The sequence below is a fragment of the Semicossyphus pulcher genome, unplaced genomic scaffold, assembly GCF_022749685.1.
Source record: "Semicossyphus pulcher isolate SPU_LCO1_2020_fin unplaced genomic scaffold, fSemPul1.0.p SCAF_28, whole genome shotgun sequence".
Classification (NCBI taxonomy): domain Eukaryota; kingdom Metazoa; phylum Chordata; class Actinopteri; order Labriformes; family Labridae; genus Semicossyphus; species Semicossyphus pulcher.
The window spans coordinates 637380-661396 of NW_027211702.1; the positions used below are offsets into that span (position 1 = coordinate 637380).

Genomic DNA, 24017 nt, shown 5'->3' on the forward strand with positions numbered 1-24017 from the left:
AGTGTTTCTTAAATACTAGCACATCCAGAGGTGCTGCAGGCCAAGCTGAAGCTAACGTTAGCTCTGCTTGTGTCTAGGTGCGCCACTAAGATTATGATTCCTTCAGTGTTCAGTGTTCAAGAGGTTTTAACCAAGAGCCATATTATCTTGAACACAAATGCACTGATTATCAAATATGGTAACACTGAATAAAGCAGTAACAAATATATTTATCTCAAAGGCCGTTATGTGGTTTTTTCTCTGTATGTATTTGTTCATATTTTACGAAGTGTGTACCGTAAGCCAGGCCATACAACGATGATAATATTAGAAACCATATGAACTTACAGAGTGAGTAGTAAATCACACTGGCATAAGAGTGGTACCTGGTGTCAGCCTATTTGCAAAATCCAGGTATCTGAATCAATGTAAGGAAAAATTGGTATCAGAACATCTCCAGGGGCAATGACAACAATAACATACTCCAGGATGTCACCCATTCTTAGCAGATCATCTGTCAGTTTCCCATCATCGAGGCACATTACTACAAAAAAATAAAGTATTGCCATCAAGTCTGGCCACAACTACTCTTAAATCGCTATAGACCAAGACAACCTGTTACCACAAAAGATTTATCTTGTATGAGGTCGTACTTAGCCTGATTTATCCTGTTTTAAAACTAAAGGAAAATGTTTAACAACCTATCCCAACTCCTACTCTCTAGTCTCACAAAATAGCAAGAATTTTGTCACTTAGAAAATCACGTGTCTGAAACAGCAGCTTTACACCTCTCATGGTGCTGCATCATGGGGTCCATGTGTGTCCACTCAGCCCTGCCCTGACCCACAGCAGGAGTCTCCCACACATGTCCGCTTGTAAGGACAGCCACTTATCTGTTGTGTAAAGACATTGCCATGGAGATGAAGCATCTCGACTAGCAATAAATAAGCAACATTGTCAAGCTAAGCTATCGGGGGATGACTCACAACACAAACTAATCAAACTGCCCCTGCCCAAGCACCCTTTTCTCTGTTATCTATGGGCTGTACAACTCCTACCGGCTTACAAACACCATAACAGTAATCAATAATGGATAGTGCAGAAGCTCTATGGCAAAAGGTGCTAGGGTGCTGTTTCACTTGTTGTTTGGTTGGATAGTTAGTTTAGTTAGTTAGGTTGTATTTGTGCTTTTGTTTCAAACTAAGATTAAGTTTATTAGCTCTAGTTTAGAGTCCTCTTTTTGTTATAATTGTTTATTGATTTGATCAGCACCCACAGGCCCTTTACAGTTGTACATTTTTGCCTCACTTTTTGTTTGTTATAAAATGATCACACTTCTTTGTTAATAAATAACTTTGTTTTCCCAAGAACAACTGGTTTTATGTTGCTTCCCTTTCCCCCTACGAGCTGGGTCGTAATAATGTAAAGAAGGTGGTTTATATTCATATAACTTAAAAAAATTCTGAGCTGTCCCTCAGCATTTTATGAGTAAAAGTAAAAAGCACTTTCTCTAACATCCCAAGGTTTTAATGTAATCTCATATAAAGTAAATTTAAGATATAATCTCCAAGATTTGCATGTAAATAAATGTCTGTTAAGTCACTATCTATCGCCGAATGAGGTAACACAATGGTGACTAAGCCTATGGTCCACTGATGAAAGCCTTTGCATTTGCAGTAGTCTATATAGTATTATTATGGATTGAGTGTCTGCGACATTTGCGGAAAAAAAAAAATCACAAGCAGCGCCCAGTTAGTGACACGTTTTCCATCACCCAGCAATTGTTGGTCTGCCAGAGAGGGTAGGCGGCTGCATTTCCGGTATCTGCAAGTGTTGCGAGTAAACAGTAATTTACTTTGGCTGAACAAACAAAGAAAGATCAATGACGACAGATATTTCATAAATATGTGAAAATCCAAAGAAAAAGAAACAAAGTCGATGCTCAGATGACGGCAAACAGTCGAAAAAGGAAAGCAACCACCAGCGAGGAAAATCAAGGTAACAGAGGAAGCCAGCCGCAGACATCTGGCTAAATTGGGAAGTGTACTCCCACAATTACCATTTATCACCAAAGGTGTCACCAAAGAGAACGCAACTGATTTTCTTCGAGATTAGGTCTTTAAGCTTCAGGAATAATGATACATGGTGCTACATAACACAGCAAAGGCCACATGAGTAAGGTGAATATTTAAACAGTCATCTACTATTTAACGTCAGTATCTGTCTCATTGATGGAGAACATTACATATTTGCTTGTGCAGTATTCAATCAGAGCAGCACATGACAATGTTTGGAAAAAAGGAACCTTCTGGTTTTAAATAAATAAAAAAGAAAAGACAAATAGCTCAAAGGAACAACCAGCTTCTTATGTGTTGCAGAACTATTGAAATTGTAGTTTGTAACATATTGTTTTATGTAAATAAATATAAATATAGCGATATATATATATAGCTGATATGCTCAATGTATTTTTTTTTTTTTTAATAAGTCTATAAACACTCACTGCTGCACTGCAAGTAAGACAATAGTGCAAAGCATGTTCACTGAACTTACATTTCCTGTCGCTCTGAAACTCTAATAGCACAAGTGATTAAAAGCATACTAAGTAGTAGTTGCCAATGGTGTCTTGTGAAAACAACTAGCATTGCATCCTATCTTTTAGCTACCTAGCTAGCCAACTAGGTCTCCAAATTAACCAGCAGATTCAGCAGAAGGCATGCACTGACAAAGACACACCGGTGGGATCATTTTCAGATTTGCTTATGCCTTTTTGTTGAGGAAGACTCTTGCTCTGTGTATACATAGTTTAAGGTCCTGGCTGTGACATCATTACTAAACAGCAACTTAAATAACATTTGCAAAGGCATTACAGCAACTCGGGATCAAGACAGATGACGTTTGCTTGATTGTGTAAACACCTTTAAGTGAAGGTATTTGAAGGATATTTGCACAGAATCAGCTGTGTCTGTGTTGAGATATTAGGCGTGACTGTGTTTTCAATTCAAACTCAAAAGACTGGGGAATGAATACTGTAAGGAAGTTACTCATACATTCCAGGCAGGTAATTTAGATATTACATTAACTACATGTATATTTAAAGCAGTCAACACACAAATGACAATAATGAAAGAAAACAGAAATGTGGAGGATATTTAAGCAGCCTATTATAGCCTAAATTCCCTTCACAAAGTAATGAGCCTATCACCTGCAGGTTAAAATCTTTCCAGCAATTATAACATCATAGAAATAAAAGAATGTTGGATAAAATGCATTAAGGAAACGTATTTCATGTTAATCTCTTGGTGGTCGATCAGCCAGTTGCAGGACAAAATACTGGATGAGAACAACCATCACCCTGATACAATTTTAGAAAGCCATCTCAACTCCTATTACACTTTTATCTCGGGTTCTCTTACCAACAAAGGATACATTTTCACTCAAATGCTAAATGGTATTTCTCAAATAGTTTCTAAAAAGGATGCATTCAATTTGAGTCACAGACACCAAGGAGACAGATGGTAATTAAACTGCCACAGGAAAAGGTACCAAAGAGCAATGACAGAACTGAGAGGTACAGATGTCCTGTTTTATGTTAAATAACACATTTACGTCCAAAGTATAAGACATATGTTAAGAGGACTAACTTATCACCGTGATTAAAATAAACATTGCCCAAAATTACAGATATACTGTATACTCATGTGTGGTTGACATGAAGGAAGACTGCAGCTCTGTTTTAAGCTTGTGGCATGATTTTCATCTTTTTTATCCCTCCAGGCACCACTGGGCACCGGCCTTGTTGTCACAGAATAGAACATTGCATAATGTGCTCTGCAGCTGTAAAAGATACTAGAGCAGGAAAGGATTTTCCTCAAACTTAATTCTCATGTTACCCCACCCAAGCCTGATTTAATTAAGTCTTGTTTTGGCCTGGAAATGTGTCTAACCTTATTCAAATATGCAAATAAAGTCAATCGTTGTATCATCACTACTATTAGAAGCCCTATTTAAAATCACTTTATTTGTTCGTCTCATTTTGTTTATTTTTTGAAAAAGGGAAAAATGGCCCCCTGATTTATAAAAACTGTTGGGAGGGAAATGCAATGGGGAGATGCTAAAGGATGAGTAATTTAGTCATTCATTGTATTCAAGAGGAACCTTATGAGAGCCCCTTAAACCATGGTACGGGTTTCAGTTTTATTGAATTCATCTGCTTTTATAATTATAATGTATATATCAGTATTACAGATATTTTCAAATAAGATTTTATATTTCTAAAGGCATACAGTTTTTTGATCTTCCCAGAGTTAACTTTATTCTGAAATAGGATTTAAACTGATGATAAATCATTACACTATGGATACAGTAAATTCATATAGGCGACCACGACAGGTCAGTGGTGGTTCTGTTCGGCAAGAACAGCTGGAATAGGCTTCAGGGGGTCAATGAAATAGAAATAACAATGGAATATGCTTTCCTACCTAGAATACAAAGTAAGATTACTGATTTAACATTATCATAATAAAGAGTGTAGGTTTTGAAAACCGTTAAATCAAGACAGGACAAATGGGCTACTCGCTACTTTTCTATTAACTATCAACGTTATTTGGGGCGCCTTCGGCCAAAAATCCCCCCCAAACTGTCTTTTATGACGTTGAATTCAACAAACGTGCTTAACTAACACTTAAGTCGTTTGTTATCGTAAAAAAATAATAAAAATAAACTAAAACTTACCTCTGACACACAGTAACGACATGGCAAAGCGCTTCCAGCGACAATCCCTTACTTTCACACAGTTTGTAGAGCAAGCTCTTAACGGAGATTTACTCTGCCCGGCAACGTTATCATTGTAAGTCCGCGGAATTACTTTTTCAAATCGCTGAAAACTCCAAGTCGATATTTACAGGTGGTTTTCGGATGCTGGACTCGGGCAGACAGTGGCTGCCCATTGCCACTGCCACGCCATTATTAAAACTCTCATCACAGGTTTTCTGACTGACAAACAACCTGAGGGAGCCGAGAGAGGGGATAGGCGGGGTCGAAGCACCTGTTACTGGCGTTTGATGTATCCAATGAGAATACAAAACTGCGCTAGAGGGCGGAGCCGGCAAAAACTGAAGACGCCAATCACTAGAATGTACAGGTTGGAGGAAGAAACGCTGACGCACACAGATTAAAAACATTTAAATCACCTGAGACTTTTTAAATTTTGAAATTTTGAGCGGTTTGATTACCTTGTAAAGATAACTGTTACTGTGACTTTACTTGAGCCTATAACCAGTCTTTTGTGATGTTAGAAGACTGGTTATAGACTCTTTTCTGAGAAAATCATTTTATTATTACTTTTTTTTTTTATTAAAAAAACTGCAAGAGTCGATTACAAACAATTTAATGGCTTTTGACTTCTCCAATTGTATCTAACTTACCAGATAATAGATATTCAGGCTGGTCTCTCTTTTTTACCCTACGTTTCTTTTAACAGTTGGTTCCTATTCTCTTTGCTCATCAATGGTCATCAAGGCATTTTTAATTTTTTTATGCTTAACTCATCACAAAGAGGTTTCTAGAAAAGCAAATCAACACTTAATAAAAATACATATTGTATTTGTAAAGAGCCTATTCTACAGTTTATCACTATCTATTTGGTCCTCATCACACCATTTGACATCGATGTCCCTCTTTTTCTTTGCACATCTTCACGAACTTATATTAAAACTCCATGTGACTGCTTCTTTTGAACATCCATGTAATACACAAAGAGAGCCCCGAAAACAATATATGTTAAAATTTTCCCTCGGAGAGCTACACGGTGAAGCTAAAACAGAAGTAACAGCACCACCTTGCGTATTTTATTACCCATTACATCGAGTCCTTAAGCCTTTTCTGAATACAAAAAGGCAAAACTTGAGTAACAAAGCTAGGTTGTACAAGACAGATCAACGTAGTATTTTACTTCAAGTAATACTACCGATTTGCCATTTTGGCAAGATTGGTCAGATTATTTTAGGCTATTCCTTCTCATCAAATAGGGGCTTTTAAAGATTTCACTAGGCTGTATCTAAGAGGGGTGGCTGTGCATTTGCATTGGTCAGGCTTTGACTATTTTTCATTTAATATTTATATTGTTATTATGATTACTTTGATTTTTATTAGAAGTAGTATTTGTGGTTATAGTTGTAGTTGTAGTTGTACATATAGTGGAACCATAGCCGTTCAGTTCTAGTACTGGCGGAATTTTTCACCGTTGCACCACTGATGTAACTTTCATTTCCTGACCAGTAAGGGTCATACACATGAGTAGAGTTTGGTTAGTGTCCAGTTTACGAAGCTGAACCTATTTTAAACAACACTTTGACCTCTTCTTAATAATGTTACGGACGCTGTGTCGAACCGGTGGGGCCCTTTTGCAGGTGAATCTAAATATGTAATCCTATCCCGCTTGTTAGCTCGTGCAACCTGCTGACAGTTCTTCCTTTGGCGTTTGTAAAGTGGATGTCATTCAAAGTGCATCTGTGTGTTAATAATGCGCGACATATCACTCATTATTCACCCCGATAAAGTATCACTGCGTCCGCACGTGGATAGCAAAAGAGCCTTTTTTAGCTGACCACCATTTCCGGTAGGAATATAACGTAAAGAAATGCGCTGATATACAGGCTATATTATTTTTAAAGGCAAATACATTGAGCTTATCAGCTAAACAATAAATAACAAGCAGTACAATATCTAAGATGAGCGCACGCTAAAAATTTAGAAAAACAAAAATTGTTCAAAATAAGAATATATTTGTTTCAACTTCTTTGATTGTTAATACTCAGCGCTGTAGGTTAGAAATAGCTTGTGAGATGTATATTTCTTCCGTGATTTTTTCTTAAGCCGGGCAAACACGTATAAGACACTCTTCTATTTAGTTTGCTGATTTACTTAATTGTAAATTGAACATATATACGTTTCTGGCTGTTAATTTGTGAGAAGATGGCGTTTGAAGATATTGGCTTTTGCAAAATGACAGGGACATTGTGCACCATTCTCTGACATTTTATTGAAAGAATTATTAAGCAATTCTTCAAAAAACACAAATGAATATAATTGAGTTTCAGCACTGATTTCTTTAGTAAGAACTTAAGTATGACAAGCATGTTAGATTTTAACATGTAATTCATTCATGAAGCTGAAGATCAGTCTGATTGCTTACTGTTGTAACTTTGTTTCTCTGTAGCAAACCCAGCGGACTGTGCCAAGGTTGTGGGTTACACCAGCCCAGCAGCGATGGGCATCCAGCCTGCCCATGAACACTGTGGTCCTGTTTGTGCCCCAACAGGAAGCCTGGGTGGTAGAGAGAATGGGTCGCTTCCACCGGATCTTAGAGCCGGTACTGCTGCCTCTTTTTACATATGTATTCCTGATCAAAGAGCACTTGTATCTAAAATTGTAGTGAAAAAAACAAAACAAAAGCTTAATAAGGCTTTTATCTTTTTTAGGGTTTAAACTTCCTTATTCCCTTACTTGACCGAATCCGCTATGTGCAAAGTCTCAAAGAGATTGTTATTGATGTCCCAGAGCAGTCTGCAGTATCACTAGGTGAGAAATCGGTGAAATGTCACACTCTTGATCAATAATATACAGCTAAGCTTGTCTGATAAAATTTAATACATACAATATATCTTCATTTTACAGATAATGTAACACTACAGATTGATGGAGTGCTTTACTTAAGGATCCTAGAGCCTTTTAAGGTATGCTGTGAAGAAATGCTGGGAAAATGTTTTGATCCATTGTGATTTTCTCTTTAAATTGACATTTATATTTGTTATCCCTTAAAAAATTCCAGGCCAGTTACGGAGTGGAGGATCCAGAATATGCGGTCACACAGCTGGCACAGACCACCATGCGGTCTGAACTGGGAAAACTCACATTGGACAAAGTTTTCAGGGTAATGACAAACTAATGCTGTACCTCGCATTTTTCTTTGGGCTTGTAATAAAAGCTCTTCTAATGTTAAATTTTTTTTAGGAAAGGGAGTCCCTCAATTCCAATATTGTCCACTCCATCAACCAAGCTTCAGACGATTGGGGAATCCGTTGCTTACGTTATGAAATCAAAGATATACATGTTCCACCTCGTGTTAAAGAATCCATGCAGATGCAGGTGAGATGAATATATTGTCGGTTTGATACAAATCACAGCAGATCCCTAAAAGATCACCACATTCTTTTTAATTCATTTTAACTTAGTTTTCTCCAATGTCAGTAATCAGCATTATTACAGGTTTCAAAGTAATTCTAAATAAAAAATTTTGTTATGCTTTAGCCTTAAGACTAACTTCACTATAAAAAATGCAACTCTTTGGGAAAGCTGGAGAGACGTATTCACTGCAGAAAAAAGTTTAACACACATTCTTTTCCCTCTTTGCAGGTGGAGGCTGAACGTAAGAAGAGAGCCACAGTGCTGGAGTCTGAAGGGACAAGGGAAGCGGCCATTAACGTTGCGGAGGGTCGTAAGCAAGCTCAGATTCTGGCCTCGGAGGGTCAAAAAGCCGAGCAGATCAATAAAGCAGCTGGTGGGTGCACTTAAAGACCAAAGTTATTTGTTTTATCTCTGCTTTTATTCAACTGATTTGCTTTAAATATTAAAGGTTCTTTTTTTATCCAATATGTGATGCTCTGTTATGTTATCAAAGATATTACGTTGAGCTGTCAGGATTAAATACTTCAATTACTGATTTAATTGCATAGGATCACACAAGTCATATGCCTCAAATAGATTTCTGTTTCCTCCAGGTGAGGCCTCAGCTGTCTTAGCCAAAGCAGAGGCAAAATCGAAGGCTATCCGTATGCTGTCGGATGCTCTGACTGAGCAGGTAATTTTTTGTTGTTGTTTTTAAGTGAGATAATCGTGAGCCTTATATGAGAAACTAGAATAATTTCCGCTCATGTTAAATACTTTTATGTTTTGTACAGAATGGAAATGCAGCAGCCTCACTGAGTGTGGCTGAGCAGTACGTCTCTGCTTTCTCCAACCTTGCCAAAGAGTCCAACACCATCCTTCTGCCCTCTAATACTGGTGATATTAGTGGAATGGTCACACAGGTATAAGTCTGTTTAATTTATGTGTTAATAGCTACCAGATAACGTATTTTTTTGCACTGGTTGTCTTCAGTCACAATAATTATGGTTCCTGTCCTGTATTCCTGCACTTAGGCTATGTCCATTTACGGTGCGTTGGCAAAGACGAGCCCAAAAGCAGCGCCAGAAGTGGTGGAGGACAAGAATGAAGAGCATGTGAACCAGTCAACATCATCTCAATAACAGTGGATTCAGTGAATGAACTCAAAGCAGTAAAATGACATAGAACCAGAGGAAGCAGTTGATGTTTCAGTTATCGGGGCTCCAAAGCATCGCTATGAGTTGACACATTGTCTACTGACAGGACAGGAGGAAAAACTTTACAAACTCCTGGGATGTTTTGCAGGGGAGTCCTGGGAAAATCACATCTTTTGTAAGAGGATATTTAAATCTACACTGACAATTGTTACATTCAGATTGGAAATACAAGACCAGCCTTTAGCCAAATGAAGTCATAGTTTAAACTGGTAAACAAAATTCTGAAAATTGATGGGATTTTTTGTCATTCACTGTGGCCCGTAGATAAAAATATAAGCCATAGATATTGTGCAGGAAATGTGTTTTTTTTAAGCATAAAGTCTTGATTTCTGAACATATATAACCTAAGGTTGATGTATTTCTGCATAAACCCTAGATATAACCTTACACTTTTGAATTTAAAATGAATCTGATAGTGTTAAGTGTTTTCTCTGTTGGCTATCTTGTTTTCCAGGACTGGTCCAAATAACTGTTTTCAGTGTTCTGTAGGCTCATTAGTAATAACATGGCTCTGGTGAGCCTTCTGCTTTGAAAGTGCTTGTTTACAGACATCAGTGACAATTCTTCAACTGTCATCGGGACCAGCAACTTTGAGTTGCTACATAAGATGTCTGGCTTGAGTGAAGTTAATTTAGAATTTGGCCCTTATTAGATTAAAACATCATCAACCTCCCGAAGAACCTAATCCAGTTCCTGCTTTAGAAATAGTCTTGAGAAGGTGACTCCTTTGAAATTATTCCATAACAACTGCCGCTTGATAACTAGTATACAAAGTCAGCCCTAGGAGCCAATGTTTTTGTCCTCCTCTTATTTGTATTCACCTCTCATGTCTTATTAGATGTATTTATTAAGTTTCATGGTTATTCACAAATACAACAAGTCTGTTATTATTACTGATGCTTACAGGTTTCTGAAAAATACCGGTAATGCAAAAGTGAAAATGGCAATTACGTGTCTGACACTTGGTGTAATAGGCTGTTATGAAGCACTTGATACAAATTACAGTTATGTTAGAAGATCATTGTGTAGAAGAATTAATGAGAAACAATTTACTCCTTCAAATGTAATGGTTGTAAAACCAGGACTGTTGATGAAGAAAAACTGCTGGTATGATTTGAAAATGGATGTTTAAGTTGATCCCCATGTTCGGGGTCACTGAAAAATAAAATAAGTTTGTTAACTTCCTTCCTGTGGACATATGTGTGGAATATATTTCAAATATTTTCTGAATAAATATTGTCCTTCCATGGTCACTGGGCTTGACGGCTGAGAGAAAGCGTCTATATACAGTATAAATATTTTTTTTAATTAAGGTATAAACAAAATGTAGTTAAAAGGATGAATAAAAACATTTTTTTGGCAGCATATTAGACAAAAAGGGCAACGCAATCCATCGAAAGCTGAAAGAGTTAGTGGTACCTTGAGGGAGTGACACATTGTTGCCCCCGCCCGCCTCTCTGTTACCGTTGTACTTTGTGCCCTGAAATTTGCCTTACAGATACTTTTGCAGTATTAACATAAGCAGTTTTAGCTGAGGATCGCATTTTTATTTACATTATTTATTTCATTTAAAATTGCTTTGATAAATACATCATTTCATTAATCATTAACAGTAAAACACCCAAACTGTAGAAAAACACAGACACAAAAACTCCTTTTAGCCATGGCTTCCAAAAAAGTTTTTTTAAATTATTATTATTATTTTAAGATGCTAGACTCAGTTAGAGCCGTAAAATCCGATTTCAGGTCAATAACGCTGTATTTCTAAATTGTGTCGCAATTATTCTCTGTCGTGGCTGATCGCAACGATTGCCTGAAAGTACTAGTTGCGGGCAAAATCGCGAAACATAAATGTGTTACTTTAAAAACGTCCGTCCCATACTTCCGCCGGGTTACATGCACGCTGAAGTTCCTAGCTGTCACAAGCCTTCTTATCTCATTGTACGGGAGTCCCAATGAAGGTGAGAGTGGTGTCAGGTCGTTCTCAGTTTACCTGACACACCTGTACCCGTGTTATTAACACACACATTTACGTCCGCCCTCCGGCCGGGAAAGGACAGGAACCCTACAGCTACAAGGTCAGTGAAAAAAGCGAGGCGAGCTAGCCACGGCTAACAGCGTTAAGTTACTAAAATTTACCGTCTCCTCCTTTTAATATTAGCTAGTGAGTTAGTTAATATTACCTGTCATGTCACAACAATGACTCACGTGTTTATTACTTAAAAAGGAGCTTAAGGTTTCTGTTAAGGAACCCGTACTCAACATTAGCATCTAGTAGCAGGTATTTTTCATAGACATCTCTTCCTTGGACTTTTTATTGGTTGTAAAGGAGCGTGTCTGAATTTCACCTGTACTACCTGTCGTCTGCCTGCGTAGGATGAAGAGGCTCTCGGTGCTGTCCCTGCTCCTTTGGATGTGTGCGGTGTACTTTGTGGGCATCTACCTGTTTGTTGGGGGATTCCTGCTGGTGAGGCTTGAAGTGAACAGGACCAGCACCTGCAGAGACGTATTGCAGCCCGGAGAGGAGCCAGTGGACTTCTGCCGCGCCCAGCCGCGTTTCAGAAAGGTTGTGCTTCTCATTATTGACGCCCTGAAGATTGACTTCGCCCGGTTTGACCCCAACAACACAACACCCAAGCCTTACGAGAACAAGCTACCTGTGCTTGACGAGACAGTCTCAACCAGGCCTTCCAACAGCCGCTTGTACCCCTTTCGTGCTGACCCGCCTACGACCACCATGCAGAGGATTAAGGGCTTCACAACCGGTTCCTTGCCTACATTTGTGGATGTAGGTAATAACTTTGCATCCAGTGCCATCTTGGAGGACAACCTCATCCACCAGTTTGGGCAAGTGGGTGAGTAGTTACACAGCCACATAATGAGCAAAATGAAAAAGACACTCAGCTCCATACATGACCGTATCTTAAACTGTATTTTCTTAATTTAGACATAATAGGATATCTAAAAAAACAAAGTCAAACGTGTGTTTTAGTTCCATAGTCTTTTATGTACAGCTGAGGTGAAATTTGAAGCCAGACTGATGTAAGATTTTTAAGACCACTACTGATTGTCGAGGGGAAATTCATTCATATCAGCATGTAGATGTATATATATTTTGCATCAGATATGTCAGTCAGGCTCGAGTGAAGTTTGAAATATAAAATCGAAGGATATACGACTGCTACTTCACTGCAGGCTGACTAAGGCACAACATAAACAATGACATGTTTGATTGAGGTGTGGTCAGCATGCCTACTATTTAATCTAATTTGTATTTTCACTATGCTATTACTATTTATTACTACTGCTATAGCAAAACAAAATATAAATAGCTATACAGCTGTCCAGACATGTTTTTCCTCCCTACATAAGGGTTAATCACACCCCAGATAAAGGCCACTTTTAAACGTGTTAAAATAATCTGGTACTAAACTAACGTCATCTTATATTCCTCACTTTGAATTTGTGTCTGTCCTCACAGGCAAACGAGTTGTGTTCATGGGTGATGACACTTGGGAGAATCTTTTCCCCAAGAAGTTCCACCGCTCTCTACCCTTCCCTTCTTTCAATGTGAAGGATCTACACACTGTGGACAATGGAATCCTTCAGCACCTCTACACAACTAGTATGTCCTAACTTAATATGATCTATTTCACCATGGCCATAAGCAATTGACCTATTGTTAATGGCGCGCAAAGTAAAGTCATTCAAAGGCATATGTTTCTGTATTTTACACTTCTTGTAATGTATGCGCACTTCACATCTCTCGTCCGTCAATTGCTGTTGGTTTTGACAGTGGTGGGGGATGACTGGGATGTCCTGGTAGCTCATTTCCTTGGAGTGGATCACTGCGGTCACAGGTTTGGTCCTGATCACCCAGCCATGGCAGACAAGCTCGCCCAGATGGATGGAGTCATCAGGTCAGACATCAGTAACTGCTCTGAGCTTGTTTCAGAGCTTCCCCAGACTGCAATCACAATCATGTGCTGTCATAGTTGACTTGTAGTGATAGCTCATGTCAATTAATAACACTGTTATTGTAAGACACTGACCAAGAGAATCCGGAAATAGTTATTACATCTGAATTAGAGATTTATTACATTGCTAGAGAAGAATAGGCACATAAAAAACATGTCCTTTAACCTCTAGTTATTATTTAGGGACACAAGCTGCTAACAATGACTGCAAAAAGCACAGGTCTTGAGAGCACTGCTAAAAATGACTAATTTCAATTTCACATTAGAAATCATGGATTTTGATTGCAGGAACCCTAATTGATTTATATATTTAATTTCCTTTAGGTCTGTGATTGACCGTCTGCAGAATGACACTCTCTTGGTGGTGATGGGAGATCACGGGATGACGGACACCGGGGACCATGGGGGAGAAAGTCAGAAGGAGACTGATGCTGCAATCTTCCTCTACAGTCCTTCCCCTCTTTTCGCTGGACCTCCATCCCAGGTTGGTTCCATCTCTGTTTATTTCACAGTCAGTGTTAACATAACCTGATCAGTTAGACTTTACAGATTGTCACATTTAACATCAAATTCCCTGTTGTGCCTCAGCTACATGCTACATTTCAGCTGAAGTAGGTGTAAATTATATTCAGAGTGAGAGATTAGTACTTTAGACAGAACTGACTCATCCTAGTAAGCATCTTAAAAGTTTTAGAAATTAGTTTTAATCCCGACTCAAATTATTGCCATTCTTTCTTTGTTAACTTCCGATTCTGGGGTTGAATTGGGCGTGGTTATGTATGATATATATCACGTCATAAATTTCCTTGAACAAATCAACCGCAGTTGTCCCGCCCTTACAGGTGCAATGACACTTCTCGGCTCGTGATCAATCTTCCTCTCTGAGTCTGTGCTAACTCGTGTCGACATACCCTGAACGTCTCTGCACATACCTGTTGCAATTACCTACCTAACGATTGCCTTTTTCCCCATCATGCCTGTGTGTGCTGTCCCCGGGTGCACATCGACCATTTGAGATGACAACGTGTCATTCTTTTATTTTCTAAATGCGGCGGACTTGGAGAAGCAGCAGTGTTTCGCTACACACATTCAGTGAATTGTTGCCCCTGCTGCTTCAGAAGTTCTAATTAAACGACTCTTTAGAGATTTCTACTTCAAATCAACGATCGTCATTGAGAAAGAGCACTGAAACGGTGAACTTGCGATGTCTTGGCAACCAAATAAACAACAGCAAGAGAAAATATGTACCTTTTGTGACTAATTAAATTAAATTTTTAAACAGACTGCTGATGAAGACAGTCAACACAGCAGACAGACAGAGAGATAGACAGAAGCAGGGGGGTTGAGCGGGGCCAGAAGCGGTGCAGTGAGCAGAGGTGCAGGTGTTAAGGGTGACACCTAGGGTAAAGTTATCAGATTAAAGTAGTTTGTGAATTAAAACTTAATGAGGTGAAGAAGATTAAACTGTGGAAGTAAGAAATAACCATCTAAACAGAAGGTAATCCAGACTGAGTAAGTCTACATGTGATGTGCTTCTCACAGAAATCATTGATATATGAGATTTATTAAAATCAATTGATTACAAAGCCTGTAATTAATTTGATTCATTTCTTTAAACACCTGACAGCAATAGTTCTGATATGATGTACACATGCGCACATACCTGGGTGGTACAACAAACCCTCTACCCTGCTGCTGAAAAAAATCCTAGAGGAAACACTGCTTTCCCATGCGCCATTGTTGTGTTGACAGTTGCCATGAGAATGCGAACAGGCACCACGCCAGGTGTCAATCAACATGGGATCTGCCACGCCTACACAGTCCTGATTAATGGTCTGAATAGCCAAATTTTCAAGACGATTTTGTAGTGGTTCTGAACGTTTATTTTCTCTCAGATTTTTGTGGATGCTTTATGACACACTCAACTCTGATATCATATGTGCATTTCTGAGTTTCTAGGGCCTTTTTAAAAGAACATTAAATGCTTTGAAATAACAGTGTCCAAGTGTCCAAAAATTAGCAAATAAGGAACCAGAGGGAAATTTTTTTCATGCAGATACGATACGAAGTTTCTTCTTCTATTTGTGAGTTTTTTCTTTTTGTTTAATCTAAAAAATACCTGTGTACATCATTTTTAGTGTTTGCTGGAAACATGAAACCATTCCATGCATGATCATTTATGTTCATGCTGAGCTGCACCCTGAATCCTCTAAATGGATGCTGGCAGGTGGTCTCCCGTCTTTTCAGGGATAAAAGTGGATCACGCTAGTAAAGTGAACTTCGGCACTGATTTTCATAATTGCAGTGTAATTGGGGTATTACATAAAACGTGGAAAATTGTGGGTTACACAGAAAAAAATTGCTCAAAAGGTCTCTTCTTTTGTTTTTTTTCACAGGAACTAACACATCCAACAAATGTATAAATATGTCAATGCTTTAGTGGCTGGCTGCCTGACATAACTGAGTCCTTTATTTAGGATCTGCTTGCAATTCAGGGACTACGCTAACTTTTTATGCTTGTTGAAGTTGGAAATATAGTTATTATATGAAGCTGGTTGTCATCAAGTGTAGAGATAACATTTACCTTCAGATTTTTATCCTGTGAAAACAAAAAGTTTTCCTCTTTATAACAAATTTCTGTTCAGTAGCTAAGAAAGTTGCTAAATTAATGTGTAAACCCAATTAAAATTTAGGTCCCACAGGAAGAAAAATCTTTTCCAATCTCTTAACCATGGCTTGGTAACAAGCAGCCAAACAAGAGGTTTGCCGATGTAAATATAGTCTTTAATTGTAAAAGAAGCAAAGCAAAGGTAAGTAACTCTTGTTGAAAAGGAGCCTTTGTTGCCACAAATCGTATTCATAGATAATTATACATTGAATTAAACTTAAGGATCTTCTTGTGTCAGCTGAGACTTGTATCTAGAAATGTCAGTAAGACAAAATCTATGTGAAGTTTGTCTCACATAAGCTTCTTAAATAAAAAAATAAAAAACATAGTCTCATGTGATTTTTTTTCAATGCCACCTCCTCATCACACTCATTAGAAGGATCCTCTAAAATGTCAGATAAGCACTTTAAATCACAGATAAATGGAGTAGTAATCCAACACCAAAGCTTTTATGTTTTCCTGTTTGTAGAGTGAGCCAAACGTGGTGCCCCAGACAGACCTGGTGCCTACCCTGGCTCTGCTGCTGGGAGTCCCCATCCCATACAGCAGTGTGGGCCAGGTTCTCCTGCCTGTGTTCCCTCCTCATGGGCAGACAGAAGCTGTAGTTGGAGGTTTCAGCCAGCTGGAGGCACTGTGGATCAATGCTAAACAGGTACTCTGCTTAGTTTGGAGTCTTTGCCCAGAAAAAGCTACCAACTTTACATATCCTAGAGCATGTTCAGTTTATATTCATTCTTTTATTTTTATTCTTTCGTGAATTTAACTTAACTTTAACTTTAACATATCATTTGATCATTCTGCTTCTTAAGGTCAACCGTTTCCTGGAGACTTACTCAAGTATGGCCAAAGACATCCCACCAGAGAGCCTCTCACAGCTGAAAGAGGAATTCTCCCGCCTTTCCTTCGAGTACCTCAACTTTGTTAGAGAGGGTCGCTCATCCTCCCCACAGCTGGCTGCCTCCCTGCAGGCCTACCTCACCTCCGTCAGAGACACCTGCCGGGCCACCTGGGCTCAATTCAACCCACTTAAGATGGCAGCAGGTTTAGCCATCCTGACATTTGCTTGCTTGATGTGTTTCATCCTGTCTGAGCTCTCCCTAGTGTTAATCAGGGAGAATGGCCCCGGACTGAAGGCCCCGGTTGTGGTGGCCCTCACAGCTGGAGTTTGTGTGGCAGCTGCTCAGCTGTTCACACAGGGCTACATCGAGGTAGCGTGGTGCTTGGCAGCTGCTGCCCTCAGCTCTGAACTTGTCTTTCTCTGGAGGGCTCGTCTGAACAGAATTGTTACTTTAGCAAAGAACGGATCTAAAGCTCAAAAGAGTGCTAGCTGGCTGACCCCCCGTCACCTCCTTGTCCCCCCTCTCTTGGTGCCACTCCTCCGCTGTGCCTCCCTGCTCTCCGATAGCTATGTGATTGCTGAGGGCCGAGTTGTGACTTTTCTGGTTTTCTCTCTGGCTCTCTATATTCCCATCCATCTCAACTGGGACGGCCTGCTCCTACCCCCCAGCCATGACCCTCTGAAGCCTGCAGGGCTCCTGCCTGCTGCAGCCTTGTCCCCATCGACTGTGAGGAAAGAAAGCAGCACACTGCTAGCCTGCTTAGGAGTTCTTGTTGGCAGCCTTTACCTCTCTCTCTCCTTCCATGGCTGTCGGGAAGAACAGGGCTCCTGCCGCCCGTCCCCATTCCTTTCGCCTCTCTCCCGGTTGCAGGATGCCCAGCTGAAGAACCTCCACTACATTCTCTCTGTCTGCTCTCTGGGCTTGTGGACATATTTGTTGAGACGCTGCCTCCGCCACTACGGTAACCTGAACTCTTCTGGTGGTACTGTGTTCACTGCTCGCTGGATCCTACCATTGCTGTCTGTGTGCCTGGGGCTCCACTGGGCTGTTAGTGCCACTCCAGAGGACAGCTTCAGGAATCTTGCAGAGCTGATCAGCCTAGCCCAGCTGGCCCTCCCAAGGACCGCCTTTTTTCTCCTGGGACTAGGAATGTTCCTAATCTGGCTAGACCCTCTCACTGTGTTTGTAAAGACCAGGACTGAAGCTAAAGCCAGAGCTCCAACTCTACCCCCACCCCGGTATCGGGCCAGTACCGGCATCAGTCCCCAAGCTGAGCTCCATCACCTCATCCCCCAGATCTACCAGCGCATGCGTCGTTCCCTGGACGACGGAGAGCTGAGCAGGAGCAATGAGGTGGACAGCAGGCCTGCTGTGGAGGCCTACGGCCTGGGAACTGTTTACTCTGCCCCTTTGCTGCTGTTTTGTGGCCTGCTGGGAATTGGTCTGCTGCTGCTGCACCCAGAGGGCATGGCTCTGTCTTTCCTCCTGCTGCTGCTTGAAATGGGAGCTTTGTTGCACATTCACGCCTCCTCCACTACTCTCAGTGGCCTGCAAGGATCATATTCTAGTGAGATTCTCTTTTCTTTGTCTTTTCTCTTTTATGACATATTCGGTGTCCTTTTTACCCTGCTCACTTTACCCTCACACTATTTCCCTCAGGTGGCTTTACTGTGCCCTGGACTCCAGTCGTGCTTTGGTCCTTGGCTGCCACCCAGTTCTTCCATGCCACAGGTCACCTTTCCACCTTCCCCTCCATCCAGTGGGGCGCCGCCTTTGTGGGATTCCCAGATGGACACACAGGCACCCTACTGCCCGCCTCACTGGTTACCCTCAACACCTTTGCCTCACACATCTTGTTCGCAGGTAGTTTTGATAATAAAAATATTATTAAAAAATCATCACTTGAAGAAAATTAGGCCACTGCAAAAGTGATAGGATTCAGCTGAAACAAAATATAAGGCTTATGATAAGAGCATACAGTTAGCAATAAAATTAAATATTTAAAATTGACTGACTGGAATTTCATATATACATACAGTTTTTAAAAAGTGTAGTGTATACAGTACTGGAAACTTTTTGAGCAGTTTTTTTCTCAAATTGGTTCAGTTTACTTGATATGATAAAAGAGAAGCTAATGCTTATTTCATTTACAAAAAAAGTATTGTATAACACCATATATAGTCTGGTGTTTATGAATGTAATATATTGAAACATTAGATGTTATTGTTATTTCAAGTATAACCAACAGAAATCAGAAAATACATTTTTCAAGACAAGGTCAAGATCAATTTAAAATTCACTGTTTTCATCTTTCACACGTGTAATTTAATTCTTTATAATATATATTTGAAGTCGGACTAATGGTTGGTTTCTGAAAACTTAATCAATGTAGAACTTGCTATCCTTGCAACAAAGTGTAATATATTTAATATCTTAGGCAGCTTGCATGGCAGCTGCAGTTTAGCTTGGTCAGTAAGGCAGATATCACGGCTGAGATATGATGTTTTGTATAAAGGTCGGTGCAGTAATTTATAAATTTATGTTCTCTTACAACATCATAACAATTTGAGCAAATTGATTTAAATACTTCTTAAATGTATTATTATGACTATGATGATTTATAGTTTGAACTCGTGACTTTTTCATTTGTATCAATGTGTCATGTTTTCAGTGAGCTGCCCGTTGCTGCTGTTCTGGCCTCTGGTGTGTGAGGTTCGTGGCAGCAGGGGAGGGAGAGCTTGTGGGGAAGAAGGAGAGGACGCTGTGATGGAGATGAGATTGAGGGAAAACCCTCAGCAGTTCAGCTGTGCGCTTCTACAACTCTCAACACGCTACCTCTTTATACTTGGAGCACAGGTACTTTAAGGCTCCTGTGAAGAGCTTTTAGCTGAAAATGAAACTGATTCCTCTATATGAGCTTCAAAAGCAAACAAGATTGTCAAAAGAAAGACTGATTATTTCTATATATAATAATTTTTAATGCCTGAAACCACTTCCACCAGTCGGTGTCAGATGAGGCAATTTACTACATGCTGCTGAAACAGTCTGTTTACTTTTTCCACAGGAATGATTCACAGTGACTGATGCATTTTCTATTTAACAGACAGCTACAGAATACTTCTTACACATGTAAAGGACAAGATCAGCGAAGACATATGACGTACCGCTTTGTCCACAGGGGCCACCATATGTTGTTTGCCTTGCACATTAGAGTAAAAAAAATTGTCATCCATAACCAAAAAATGTAGCTCAATTCAGAAATGAATGATCTGGGATTATATTTGTTATATATTGATGTTCTTTTTTCTTATTTTGTTCAGCCTTACATTTGCTGTGTAACAGTATCCCATCACTCCAATCACCATCTGCGTCTCTTCACAGGTCTTTGCATCAGTCTGTGCAGCTGCTATCCTCAGGAGACACCTAATGGTGTGGAAGGTTTTCGCACCCAAGTAAGTGCCTGAATGGATTTTCCAGCTCACACAAACTCACTAACAGTAAAGGCTTTTGAGGATACAGACACATTGTTACTGCCAACCACTTACACTATCTGTGCTTTTCAGTGAATGCACATTAGTGAAGGTCTGCTTCTCCGTTTATGACCATCGTAAGATTTATCCACATCTGCTCATATTGAAGGAGGAATTTCACACATGAATTCTCATCGGAATCTGAAACAGTTCAATTGTTTTCCAATAATTCTAATTCCGTGAATGATTTACTGCTATTAATTACCTAATTTTGTTGCTCACAGGAAAATACAGTTATAAAAGTTGGAGTAATACAAATTGTACTTCTTTTTTTTAATATATATGTTGATGTATCGAACTATTGGTACACAGCCTGTTGGAGATTAACATTTTAAGGTTTGAAAAAGATGGATTTTAAATTGAAAATACAAGTGGAAGTGTAGAATTTCAAAACTATATTTTCCTCATCCTCCTTTTTTCATTCCAGGTTGATGTTTGAGGCCTCAGGGTTCCTGGTGAGCAGCGTGTCTCTGCTGATCGGGGTCACATTAATAATGAGAGTAGACGTGGCTGTGGGCCGCTGGTTTAAGAAACTCATCCCTGATGCATCCAGGTAGCCACAGCAGTCCTCCTGCTGCTGCTTAACCACAGAAGCCCACCAGAGCTCACTGTGCCACAGAGAAAATGGACATGATGGTCACTGTACAAAAACATTGCCATCTGAGTCTAGTGCACGGACCCTAACAAAAATATCATGTGAGGCTGCCTCTTACTGTCGCTCTTCTGAGGGATATGTTGTGAATTACAAAGGCCCACCTCCTTTTGAGCCAGAGGGACTAAAGACTTAAAATCTTGGACTGAACAAACTATAATGCATAGAAGATATGTTTTTTTATTACAGTGATAACACCTTACACTCATTAACCACCTCACTGATGAGGTTGAAGATCTTTGGGATCCCTGCGGAGTTGAATGTGGTTTTAGAAAACAGCATTTTTTTGAATGTTTCTCCTTGTTACATACAGTATGAAACTGTCGGTATGAAACTGTCAAAGTGCTTCACTAAATACAAACAGTAAACAGTTTACACTAGCTACATGCCTGTTACAGCTGGCTAGTAACTTCTGTATTTAAACGAATTTGACCTTTTTAGGTATGTACAACTTCATAACTACCGGATTCAGCAGTTTGTTATGGAAAAAAAGACAGTGAAATGAACTCTTCAGCCACTTATCTGATTCTTTGCCACAGCTATGTACAAATAATGAGCAGGTGAGGGTGTCTTCCTGCAGAATCTGAATCTGTGACTCTCCAGCTACAGGTTGAGACAATTTGCCCTCCGATGTCTGGAGTTACTTCATGATCAATTTGCAAGCAGCTGTACTCTGTTTGCTGAAATCCATCGAAGTGCATTACAGCATCGAAGTCATCAAAGTGTCCACTGGAGGAACTTTTTCATATTTTTTTGTATGTTTTGTATTTTCAAGATGTTAAATTAACCAGTGTGTCTGGTTACTGCCAATTCATGAAGTATAATAGTATAACAGATTTTTTTTGGGTTTTTTTAAGCAGAGTTTCTGGTTCTTAATCTATAACGGTCTCCTTTTTGAGGTACTGATTCCTAACTCTTAACGCCTATATTTTTTAGTCACTGATAATGTTTTTTTTAATCTCAAATCAAACTTTTTGTCTTAATCAGGCTTTATTCACCTTTTTTCCTGGAATAGGTGACTAGCTTTAAGTAATGCCTTTTTTGTGTATGATGTCATTCTATTGGGTCATTAATTCCAGGACCTCCACAAACACTGTTAAGTTAATTTATTTCTGCAGGATGTCTGAGTCAGTGTCCGGAGTAAGATCTGTTAGTGTTGTGCAGCTGTAGTCAGCAGCTGAGGCTCATTAGCTAATGCATGATATTGAAGGGAAGTTGAGCTCAGGTTGAATTAGCTACAATGCGATAGTACTGCATTTCTCAGGCTGCTGTATGGGAGTGACTGGTCATTTATAGCTGCTGCTGTATTGACATCAGCCATAGGGATTGCTTGGCTGGGTTATATGATGACGGGACACTTTTTTTGTTGTTGTTCTAAAATGTTTAATATATAAATAACTGATTAACTATATTACGTTATGTCAAAATGTAATAAAAGTTTTTTACTCAACATTTTGGCCTTATATTAGTCTAATGTTTAGAAACATCCAGGTAAGTCTCAATGCATTCCCTCTTGTATTTCATGTTTCAACTTTAAGGTTATTTATTGTTGAAGTGCAAAATATTAATACAGTGCATAAAAGTAGGATTTAATGTTTATTGATCCAAAGGCTTGATGGAGGAGATGGATGCCGCTATAAGGTTTTACTGCCCTTCAGTCAAGGGACTTCATTCATTATTCACGTGGGGCTTCCCACATTTCCACTTCCCATTACTCTGTAAAGTAGTCAAATATCTCACTTGTTCAAACAGAGACAAAACAAGATGTTATTCAAGAAATGTTCATTTCTTATAATAGAGTTTCAACCAAAAGTCTGTGTCCAGACTACAATGAGGCATGGCCACTTACTTCCTGATCTGTTGTGAATAATGGATCAGTATTACAGATGCTCATTTTCATGGTTTGAGAAAACGTGACACATGGCACTTTTTTTATCACAGAAAACGTGCCACAGCAGTGATAGTGATCTGAAAATTAAAAACCTGTTTTTCTCACTGATATATTACATTCAAGACAACTGACCAGCTGTGTGATACAGAATGACAACTCAAATTTTGTCAATTAGTTGTAACATTTATCTTTATTTAACCTTTAAATGTAAATAACAGTTATAGTACGTATTCATAGTGCCTCTGTATACGGTCAAAGGAAGAAATGAAACGCATATATCACATTCTAAGTCAGAAATCACAGGAACACAAGAAACAAACAAGTCATTGGTATTGATCAAGAAGTCTTTCAATGTTCCCCCAATATATTATGGTTATTTTGTGAGATGAAGATGTGAAAATCTTACTGCCCATAAACTAGATTTACACTTATGTCTGTTATTCTCTGAATACAAACATAAAGAGGTAACGGGTTCAGTTCTCTGGAGCATGGGGTGGATGGATATGCTGGAATAACAAATCAAATGAAATGATTCACCTTTCAATTTTACTTTTCTCTTACACCTACTCCTTCTTATTGTATCACTGCCATATAAAACCCATTATTATTATTTGAACAAACTTTGTTTCAGGTTAACTGAGAAGAAGCCCCAAATTCTCTACCAGAACAAAACTTGAAATTTGAGGCTAAATTTCCTGCTAAAATGCTTTATCTCTATTTTCCTTCCATTATATATGCTGCTTATCCTGGAGCCTTTCCCAGCTATCATTGGGTGAGAGGCGGGGTACACCCCACAGGTCGCCAGTCAGTGACAAACATTTACGCTCATATTCACACTTACGGGCAATTTTAGTGGCACCAATGAACTTCACGAGCAGGACTATGGAAGGAAGTCTGAATACCCGACTGGGGGCCGACGTATGCATGGGGAGAAAAATGCAAACAAAAAGGGCCCCCAACGTCCGGATCAGGATTCAAACCAGTAACCCTGTAGCAGTGAGGCGACAGCACAAACAATTGCACCACCATACACATCTTCATCCATTTTATGTATGAAATATATTTCCAGCTTTTGTTTTTTTGTTTTAAGGCAGGTCG

At 39.4% G+C, this 24017-nt stretch overlaps 2 protein-coding genes across 2 annotated transcripts; both read left to right on the top strand.

The window, feature by feature from the left end:
• The first annotated feature begins 6263 nt into the window (after positions 1-6263).
• On the top strand, positions 6264-10625 carry stoml2 (stomatin (EPB72)-like 2). The gene is made up of 10 exons (XM_069677225.1): positions 6264-6389; positions 7199-7351; positions 7461-7560; positions 7657-7715; positions 7811-7912; positions 7993-8127; positions 8395-8539; positions 8760-8839; positions 8940-9068; positions 9180-10625. Exons 1-10 carry the CDS (start codon positions 6348-6350, stop codon positions 9285-9287), a joined length of 1053 nt encoding a protein of 350 aa, XP_069533326.1. The 5' UTR covers positions 6264-6347; the 3' UTR covers positions 9288-10625.
• Positions 10626-11320: 695 nt separating this feature from the next.
• On the top strand, positions 11321-22422 carry pigo (phosphatidylinositol glycan anchor biosynthesis, class O). The gene is made up of 11 exons (XM_069677227.1): positions 11321-11440; positions 11739-12217; positions 12844-12987; positions 13159-13282; positions 13664-13823; positions 16477-16659; positions 16817-18413; positions 18506-18709; positions 19518-19702; positions 20228-20298; positions 20804-22422. The coding sequence occupies exons 2-11, from the start codon at positions 11740-11742 to the stop codon at positions 20931-20933; spliced, it is 3276 nt and encodes a 1091-aa protein (XP_069533328.1). The 5' UTR covers positions 11321-11440; position 11739; the 3' UTR covers positions 20934-22422.
• The last annotated feature ends 1595 nt before the right edge of the window (positions 22423-24017 follow it).